Here is an 11064-nt window from a genome sequence, read left to right on the forward strand (position 1 = left end):
AATCTTGAATGTTCTGTTTCTTGACAAAGAGGCCTTTAGAATCAGCCTCCTCTTACTGTCAAATATCTTCATTTGACTGTCCTCCATCTGCATTGAGTAGCCCTTTTCTAGCAACTGTCCCAAGCTCAACAAATTATTCTTCATATTGGGAACATATAGCACATCATTGATAAATAAGTGTTGTCCATCCTTCCTCTGAATCATCACCTTTCCAATGCCTTCTGCAGTTACAGAGCTGTTATCTGCAAACTTGATCTTGCTCTTCACCTTATCATCAATGTTTACAAACCACTCTCTATGTTCAGTCATGTGATTGGAATAGCCTGTGTCAAGATACCACAGATTAACATTGTCTTCTTCTGAGTTTGTTGTTGCCATTAGTAACACCTTATCAGAGTCAGAATCTTCATCTTGTGCCAATTGAGCCTCATCTGCATTTCTTGGAACCCTTTTACTTTTGCATTCATCTGCAAAATGTCCCCATTTGTGACAGTTATAACACTGAATCCCTTTCTTGTTGAATTTCTTCTTGCCCACTTTGTGATTCCCTCCACCTTTCTTATCTGTTTCTTCATTCTGGTTATGATTTTCAGAATTGCTGGAGCCTTCACTTGACCCCTTCCACTTATTGTTCTTCCACTTTCCCTTTCCTTCTTATTCTTGCCACCATCATAGTTGTGCCCTTTGGTTGTTTGGGCTTGCATAGCTTGCTCAACTGATCTTTGTGAATTTCTTTCATTGAGCCTCATCTCTTGAGCTTCAAGAATTCCTTGCAGTTCTTCAATCTTCATTTCTTCAAGATTCTGGCCTTGCTCAATTACCACCACTATATGATCGAATCTTGGTGTCAAGGTTCTTAATACCTTGTCAATGATCCCCAAGTCTGATTGCTTGTCACCATAAGCATTCATTTGATTTGTAATTTCCAAGATTCGAGAAAAGAACTCACTAATGCTTTCTTGATCACTCATCTGTAGAAGTTCATACTGCCTTATCAAGGTCTGCAACTTCACCTTCTTGAGTTTGTTATCCCCTGCATAGGATTTCTCTAGAGTATCCCATGCCTTCTTTGCAGTATCAACAGATCTAATTTTCTGAAAATTATCTGCATCTACACACTGATGAATAATGAACAACGCCTTTGCATCTCTTTTCATCAAATCACGGTGAGCCACCTTCTGTGTATCAGTTGGGTTCCTATCAAGTTCTTGAACCCCTTCTTTCACCACTTCTGTCACATCTTGAAATCGAAAAATTACCTTCATCTGAGCACACCAATTATCATAGTTCTTACCTTTGAGAATAGGCATAGATGTTGGAAAATTTCCATTCGAGGTCATCTCAATTTCGGTATCCAAGGATCTTGAACCTCAGCTCTGATACCAGTTGTTGGAACAAAGAACTCTTCACACACACTCACACTATGCACTCACTCACTCTATGTTAGAGAATAAGAGAAGATGAAAGAATTGATTGTGAAAATAGAGGGAACTTAGAATTATGAATTAAAACTTCTGCACTCTCATTCTCATTCATACTCATCATTTTCATTCATGATCACTACTATATTTATACACTGCACATATAGCTATAACAACCTTCATAGTTGTCAAACTAACTAACTCCTAACTCCTAACTAACTAACTGAATTACAACATACATCAACAACCCACCCCCAATTCTTTTTGTTGTTGCTTTTAATATACGACCAATAAACATGAATTCCTTCGATAGCAAAGACCTTCATAAATTGAATATATATTGCACTGTTTACTTGCCTATAAAACGTGTGAAAACAACCGATTTACCCATGCAAAGACACAAATTAATATTGTGCTTGTTTATAACTAAAAACTAAATTCACAAAATATTTTCTTGGTTTTTGAAAATAAATGTAAATTTTTTTTAAAAAATGAGTTGATAGCTCAATTTTTGACAAATGCATTTTGTTTTCAAAATTGTATTTGAAGATCAAAAACAAAAAACTCTTAACTATCTCAAATTGACCCTTAGCTTTCTTTTTTCTTCAAAGATCATTTTTATATCTATAGGAATGGAAGACAATATTTGAGAATTTACAATAATTTACATACTTTTTCTTAACCAATTAAGTTAAATCTTTAATAAATAAAAGATCAAATAAAATATAATAAAAAACTAAAAAGATTAAATGTGTGTTTTATCCTTCTTAGAAGTTTAGGCAGTATAATTAATAGTCACCTGTGTTAAGTTTCTATTGTTTAATCCATTTTATCCATCACTTTATGTTTAAATTTCCTAAACATTCATATTATTCGCCGAGTAAAAAATCCTTTCTCTTAGAAACTTGAGACACCAAACACTTGCTTTTCATTATGCACGAGTATTTTACTACAGAAAACTTTTTACAAATTTTAGGTGTTACAGTTGTTGAAAGTAATGTCATTATGTACGAATAATTTAACTATTGAAAAGTCTTAAAAAAATTAGGTGACAGGTGTTGATATGTTGAAATAAAAAGGGTGTCAGGAGTTAAAAATACGTAAATGAGCATGGACCTATTTCTTATATAGGCCAACATTGAATATATATATGACATTTTTTAAATGTTGTAAAAAGTTTATAACAATATTTTTACTAAGAAAATCTTATGATGCAAAAAGTCTTTATTAATCGATGCAAAATGTCTTTTCTGTAATAATACTTTTTTAGCTGGACAAATGTAATGTATTAAAAATTATATTTTTAAGATAAATTTTTTTAAATCATAATCTAACAGTTAAAATTAATTTTTTTTATTTTTCATTTTAAATTTCTTCTCATTTAATATATCCCACACATAGACTAAGAAATAATTTGTTTACATGAAAATAGTAATGAATAACTCTTTTCCATATTCATTTTTTCAAACATTTGTGTGGATTGGTATTCCTATCAAAATCCATTTTACATTTTTATTTTTATTTTTATTTTATTTTTTAAATAATATTTATTTTAAAAAATGGTTGTTAAGCCAAGTTTACTCTTTGTACGTTTTTTGCCAACTGTTTTTGTACTGAATTGCAAATTAAACTCTCTTTCTACAATACGTACAATGAAATATCATTTTGCATAGAGTAATGTCAATGCTAATTAAGAGTCGGTTTTTTAATCACAGGCTGGGAACATGTTAGTGATGAAAATATTCTTAAAGGCCGCACAACAAGTTCATTGATGAGCATGAAACTATAACATATAATTGTTATCATTAAGAGAAGCAAAGACCAAAAGGAAAGGAAAAAAAGATGAAGATAGAGGGGTAAAGTCTGAGTTTGAATTTGATTTTTTTTTTCTGTCTATTTGAGGCTTTGGTAAAATTGGCACAGAAAATAACCCGCAAGCCACATAGAGTTCATGATTATAAAGAATTTTAGATTATATGTCTTGTTCATACGTAAAATGTCACACTCTTAAAAAAAATGTAAAGTGTCACTTTACAATGCTCAACTGTCAAACAATTTTTGTTCTTTTCTCTCTCTTTATTATTGATTTTCTTTGAATTAATCTGTTATAGGAATTAACATACTTTAGAATAAACGGTTAATTTAGTTTGTGAATGATTTATAATTGCGTATTTTATTTTACGAATAATGTATATTTATTTGGTTAAATTAATTTTGATGTCACAAATTTTAGATATTTGACTTTTTTTGGCCCCCTTGACATTTTATATATTTGACTAATCAAATATTAATGGACTAATTTTATAATTAAATGAAAATTTAGAAATATAATTAATAGCCACTTATAGATCTTCTATAATTTAATTAACCACTTAATTGATTAATCTTAATTGTTGTAAAGTGGATAATAATGATTGTTGTAAACACTTTTCCCTCAAATAAAAACATAAAACTTTTTTAATTCCTTAAGGAATATATGCAATTAGTGTCTTCTAAAAAAGAAAGGTATGAGATTACATGAGTCACAATATTAATTCTTAATTTACTTTTTTTTTATAAAATGAAAAAGCATCACAATAGAATTAAACATCTCAACAAAGTATCAACAACGGTAGACACAAGTGATAATGATATCCTTTAACCAAATAGTCATTACTTTTGGCGACGACTACTTCATACTAATATCATGGTCAACAAAAAAATCCCCACAAAGTTGGCACCTTTGCCTCATCTATCATTGGCAACACACTAGAATATTATTAAAATAGAAAAAAAGAGCAATTGTTGCATCAAAGGACATAAACTCCATGACAACAAAACAAATTATGAAAATCTTGTCTTCATCATTTTCTCTTCAAGATTTTCTAGTTCAGCAAACTCCATGTCTCAAGGATGCTTCAATGGCAAACTGAAGCATTGCCTCTTCAAGATTTTCTAGTTCAGCAAACTCCATGTCTTCATCTACAATTCCCAACTACAACTCTGCTTGCCTTTCAACAACATATAGAGACATGAGTTCAACTCCATATATGCTTTGTTGCAGATTGAATTCTTTCAAGCTCAACTCCCTTTTGCTCTTCTTTTGAGTGAGCTTTGATAGAGTCAATGATAATCTCCTTAGGTACAGGCTCACCATTAATATCCATCATGGTGGCCTCTTCAGCAACTTTCATTTGCATTTCCTTAACAAATAGTGTCTTTAGAGATGCTAGAACAACATCATTTGGAATGTCTTTAGATTCCTTGCCTACCAAGGCAACAAGCCTTGGATCTTTAACGATCTTCTTTTGATGTTGTGATGGAAGCTTGCTTGTGGGGCTTCTATGGAGGTTGGATCTTTGAGCTTCAATGAGGTCCTTTAATGGTGATTTTCCACCATGGAGATGCAGCGGAAGACAAAGGAGAAGAGGTGAGAGGAGGCGCCATCCACTAGGGAATAAGCCATGGAAGAAGGAGCTTCACCACTAAGATGAGCCATGGATAAGAAGCTTGGAGAGGATGCTTCAATGGAGGAAAAGAAAGAGGGAGAGAAAGAGAGAGGGGGGAGCATGAAATTGAAGGAAGAAAAAGGGAGAGAAGTTGAACTTTGAGTTGTGTCTCACAAGACTCTCATTCATCAAAGTTATAACAAGTGTTACACATGCTTCTATTTATAGACTAGGTAGCTTCCTTGAGAAGCTTTCTTGAGAAAACTTCCTTGAGAAGCTTCTTTGAGAAAACTTTCTTGAGAAGCTAGAGCTTAGCTACACACACCCCTCTAATAACTAAGCTCACCTCCTTGAGAAGCTTCCTTGAGAAGATTCCTAAAAAAGCTAGAGCTTAGATACACACACCCCCTATAATAGTTAAGCTCACCCCCATGCCAAAATACATGAAAATATAAAAAAAAGTCCTTATTACAAAGACTACTCAAAATACCCTAAAATACAAGGCTAAAACCCTATACTACTAGAATGGCCAAAATACAAGGCCTAAAAGAAGGAAAAACCAATTCTAACATTTACAAAGAAGAGTGAATCCAACCTTGACCCATGGGCTAAAAAATCTACCCTAAGGTTCATGAGAACCCTAGGGCCTTCTTTCGTAGCTCTAGCCCAATCCTCTTGGAGTGTTCTATCCAATACCCTTGGGGGGTAGGATTGCATCATCCCCTCCACCTTGGAAAGGATTTGACCTCAAATCCTGAGGTTCTTCATACTCTGGGCTCCTTCCCTCGACACCTATAAAAAGAATAAAATCATATGTATTAGTGGTGTTGAGTATGTTAGAGTAGGGTAAAGTCTGAAAACCCTTTTCATGGAGATCTTCCCATGAAGGAACATGGTTCCTCACCAACTCAATGAGTGGTGCTACAAGTATAGAAAAATATGGGACAAACCTTTTGTAAAAGTTTGTTAAGTCATGGAAGCCCCAGATTTCCCTTATACTTGGTGGAGTAGGTCATTCAGGAATGACCTTTATTCTCTTAGGGTCCGTGGGAACCCCTTGGTCACTATTTAAAAAATTAAGGAAAGTAATGCAATAAAGCGTACCTTTTTCTGTATTTTCATGTTGATTATTCCTACGAAAAAATACGACAAACCTAAGGTGTCCCATATGAGCACCTAAGTTTGTATGAAAACCAAAAATAAGAACAAACCTACCTAGTGAGTCCCTATCTACATGACTCATGAAAAAGCTGGGTGCGTGACTGATTTTAAGAAAGAGGGTTTCAACACTCAACACATTCATCATATCACTTATTTTAGGGATTTGGTGCCTAATAATACCTATTGTGGGCACCAGCAAAACACAAGGATTTAAGCTCTTACGAACCAAACCCTCATCCAACAACTCCTTTACTTGAGGAATAACCTCAAGCCCAAGAGGTGTGATAGTGCTAACAAGTGTCTTTTTACAAAGGAGAAGATGTGGAGGTTGTCCAAGAGGGGAAGTTTCTTTAATATTTGTCTTTATTTCAAAATGACTTTCCTTCTTAGCTAACCTCTTGGAGGAGACACTTACCTCCTTACACTCCTCCTTAACAATTAAAGGTTGTCCTTCTTCTTGGGGGTAGATTTCTTCACTAGATTCTTCCCCTTTTACTTCTTCACTTTCACTAGAGGAAGGTGACGTAGTAGTCTCATCTTGGCTACTATAAATGTCTTGGCTCCTTATAATCATGGTTTTTGTGGTGGGGCATTGAGAAGTAATGTGTCCTCTTCCAAGACATTTAAAGAACTTTATAGAGCTAGTCTTCTCTTGCATACTAGCCTTAGGGGCTTGCTTTTCTATTGTCTTCCCCTTATCATCTTTGGGCTTAGAAGGTGTCACCCCTAAGATGCCTTGACCTTGGTCTTTCTTTGGATAAGAGTGAGAGCCATAAGATTTTGATGTAGACTTCTTTTTAAGTTGTTGCTCTACCCTTATGTCCCAAACTAAGTTAGCCTCTACATTGTCCTTCCCATGGAAGTATGAGAGGTTAATGTTAGCCTCTTGAGGCTTTCTTTCCTTTTCTCTCCTATGGGAGTGAGGTCTAAGATGTGACCTATGCATTCCTTCGTAATAGTCACGAAGTTCTTCACTTAGGCTATTGCAAGAGTTATGACTACTATAGGAGGCATGTTTTTCTCTTTTCATTTCTTTCATTATTTTTCTTCTTTCTTCCTCTCTTATTTTCTTTCTTTCATCTTGACTTATTTCTTCCACTCTTTTTTTCCTTTTTCTTTTCTCTCTTGTTTTTCTTTCCATAACTTGAGGGAGCTCAACTCATCTAAGATTCTAGATAAAGGGTCTTTATGACTAGTACCCTTGCCATTAACACTAGATGAATCACTCATGTTGGTTCCTAAGTTGTGATTCTTTCTTGTTGGAGGTTTGAAAACAAAAGGTAAAAGAAACTATGGTTGAAAATAGCCAAAATAAACACTAAAAGAGGTGTGAAAGATAAGGTAAAAAACTAATTGGTAAAAGGAAAGCTATCTAGGTGGTTTGACAATGGAAAGTAAAGGAAATAAGCTATGAAAGTAAGCAAGAAATGTAAACTAGGCGAATCCTAAGAGTGTTTGGATGACCACATTCAAGGTTCCCAACAAAACACTCACTATCCTAAGGAAAAATTGCCTAAAATTATTACACACAAATGGAAGTTTGGTAACCTATTGGAGGCTCCCAACACACTTCCAATGAAAGGCTTTTTTGTTACAAAACTTGAAAGCAATAAAGGTAAGTAAATTGCAAATTACAAAATTACAAAACGGTCCTCAATTTTAGTGGTTGTTCTCTCTTTGGTGATTCACTCAATTTGGAGTGCTTCTTAGTCCAATAGCTCTTAAGGTGGTTGGCCCCTTTCTTCTTGACTCAAATTCTTCAAGGGATGGCACCAATCCTCCTTCCAATTCCCTATATGGCAACCCACAAACAAAGAAACAAGCAATAAACAAAGACAAAAAAAAAATGAAATGAAAGCTAAACAAATGAAGTTTTAACAAGACAATTTTTCAAGGATTACTCAACAATTAAAGCAATGAAAAGGACATAGAAGCAAGCTAGGACTCAAAGAGAAACTTAGAATGGCTTTAGAGTAGAGTAAAAAAACTATAAAAAAAAAGACTCAACAAACCTCTATCTTTAGCACTTGTTTTCACAGTAATTTTCAATTGAAATTTCGGAACTAAGATTGGTATAACATAGGCACCAATTATAGAATAAATTTTGAGCCAAAACAACAAGCACACTTCCTTTCACCTTTTTTTTTTTCTGGATACTGATTTTTCTGCCAACTTGTGTGATTTTTCGTATTTTTTCCTTTTATCCAAATCACTTGGTTCTTTTTTTATAACTTTTTCCCAGATGTCTAGAAACTTTATTAAAAATTTCAGCTCAAAATTAGCAGTAACCAATTCTCAGTAATTTTTACAAGTTTGTATGTCCAAGCTGCCAGCACCAGCGATTTTTTTTTTAAGCATGGTATATTGATTGCCTTGGGCTTACTTTCAACCTTCGTATGTATGTTGAACTCACTAGGATTGTTTACCACAGTTTTAGGAGTTCAATATTCACTTAGGATCAACATTTCAGCCAGCAATTCAATCACCAAAACTCAAATTCACAATAGACACAATCATAAGGAAACCTAAAAGTTCAAGAAAAGGTTCACAATCAAAGACTCTCTAAGAATTTTGCATGAACATGTTAAGGACTAATTAACTCGAAAGATTTGACTCAAATCAAATAATAGGCCAAAAGACTTTCATACAATCATGAACAAATGAGTTAGACAAATAAACAAGAAAATAAAATTCAGCACAACATAAGAAATCTTATGTGACAAGTTTCATGACTAGGCATGACTTCTATGACAAAACTACAATAGGTGAACAAGTCACTCTAGATTTTTGAGGTTTTCTTCTACTTTAATATTTTTGTAAGAATTTTATGGTTTAGGTTTCAGCCACAAAAAATAACAAGACAAATCTCAAAGGAACCTAAACTTAACACAATTCATGGTTCAAGAACAAGAACAAGAAATTTGAACCATAGAAAATCAAATCTAGCTTCTATAGCAAGTTTAATCGGTGGAAACTCTAAAGAATCATGTTAACAACATTTAGCACAAGACATGTGAGGAGATACATGGAGAAAAAAAATGAGGAAACAACAATGGAAGAGAAGGTAAAGCAAAAAATTAATGGAGGGTTAAGGAGCACCTACTTGAAGCTCTTGTGCTCTGATTACCACTTGATGGAAGCTTGCTTGTGGGGCTTCTATGGAAGCTGGATCTTTGAGCTTCAATGAGGTCCTTTAAAGGTGATTTTCCACCATGGAGATGCAGCGGAAGACAAAGGAGAAGAGGTGAGAGGAGGTGCTATCCACTAGGGAATAAGCCATGGAAGAAGGAGCTTCACCACCAAGATGAGCCATGGATAAGAAGCTTGGAGAGGATGCTTCAATGGAGGAAAAGAAAGAGGGAGAGAAAGAGAGAGGTGGGAGCACGAAATTGAAGGAAGAAAAAGGGAGAGAAGTTGAACTTTGAGTTGTGTCTCACAAGACTCTCATTCTTCAAAGTTACAACAAGTGTTACACATGCTTCTATTTATAGACTAGGTAGCTTCCTTGAGAAGCTTTCTTGAGAAAACTTCCTTGAGAAGCTTCTTTGAGAAAACTTCCTTGAGAAGCTAGAGCTTAGCTACAGACACCCCTCTAATAACTAAGCTCACCTCCTTGAGAAGCTTCCTTGAGAAGATTCCTAAAGAAGCTAGAGCTTAGCTACACACACCCCCATGCCAAAATACATGAAAATATAAAAAAAGGTCCCTATTACAAAGACTACTCAAAATACCCTGAAATACAAGACTAAAACCCTATACTACTAGAATGGCCAAAATACAAGGCCTAAAAGAAGGAAAAACCAATTCTAACATTTACAAAGAAGAGTGAATCCAACCTTGACCCATGGGCTAAAAAATCTACCCTAAGGTTCATGAGAACCCTAGGGCCTTCTTTAGTAGCTCTAGCCCAATCCTCTTGGAGTGTGCTATCCAATACCCTTGGGGGGTAGGATTGCATCATGTTGTTTAGCTGACAAATCCTCCATAAATGCTAAGATTCCTTGCTCCATCTCAATAGCCTCCTTCCTTTCCAAAGTCTGATCAAGTTTGGCCTTCTTCCTTTATTCAGCCAATGATTTCTTCTTAGCCTTAGCCAAGGAAACAACTTCCTTTTTACCCACAAGGGGTGAAGCTAGATTAGTAGAGGCTGAAGTTGAGGTGAAGAGCGAGAAGGTTAAGGTGAAAGGGCTAGAGAAGAGTGAAGGTTAGGGTGACACTAGTTGTAGTTTTGGTGACTCAAGAATCTCCAACACAAATTCTTGTGGCTTAGGAGGTGAAGGTGGTGGAGGTTGAGGTTGGGGATGTTTGATCTTGATTATTGGTCTCTTTGGTACGGGTTCCGATTAAGGTTTAGACTTAGTAGAGTCTTGAGCCTTCCTCTTTTGGGTAGGTTTAGGGTCAGAAGGCTTGGGATCAAATAGAGGTTGCTTTTTGGTTTTCTTGGCTTGGTCTGAAGGTTTAGGGTTAGTAGGTGAATCTTTTCTTTTGGTTGGCTAGGCTTGGTTTGAGGTGGTTTGTGTTTGGATTGGGTTTGCTCCCATTTAGTCTAGAGAAATGAAGCTGTAGATTCAAGATCAATGGGTTGATCTTGAGATCCCATTGTCTAACCTACTATAGATTGTGATTCTTCCTTTGGTTCCTTCTTGTTGTTCTTCTTAATATATTTTTGAGCATATTTTGGGAAATTATCAGTAATTCCCATTTTTACAAAGGTCATACACTTAAGCTGTGTTGCACCACCAGACAGTGTCATGCCAGACACATCAGCACTAACATCTCATGATATGAGTAAACATCATACCATAGGGAACAAGATTCTTCTTCATCTTTTCACCTACCAACACCTTACACATATAGAATATGTGAATAAGTCTGCACATGTGGGATAGGTTTGTAGGCCTCAGAAACCTTCTCAACACAACTTTATCATTTGTAACTGGTTGTGGACCACCATAGAGCATAATATCCACTATTTCCCAAGTTATCTCCTTCTCCCATTCCTTATCAAACACAAACCTCTCTTCTAGACATCTAGATGCAACAACATTTGTTAT

The 11064-nt window shown here is 35.1% G+C and overlaps 1 protein-coding gene across 1 annotated transcript; it reads right to left on the reverse strand.

Moving 5' to 3' along the window:
* Positions 1 to 377: 377 nt before the first annotated feature.
* Positions 378 to 1310, reverse strand: LOC114381587. Its single transcript, XM_028340852.1, has one exon. The coding sequence runs from the start codon at positions 1308 to 1310 to the stop codon at positions 378 to 380; it is 933 nt and encodes a 310-aa protein (XP_028196653.1).
* Between the last annotated feature and the right edge of the window lie 9754 nt (positions 1311 to 11064).

The sequence above is a fragment of the Glycine soja genome, chromosome 13, assembly GCF_004193775.1.
Source record: "Glycine soja cultivar W05 chromosome 13, ASM419377v2, whole genome shotgun sequence".
Taxonomy (NCBI): Eukaryota; Viridiplantae; Streptophyta; class Magnoliopsida; order Fabales; family Fabaceae; genus Glycine; species Glycine soja.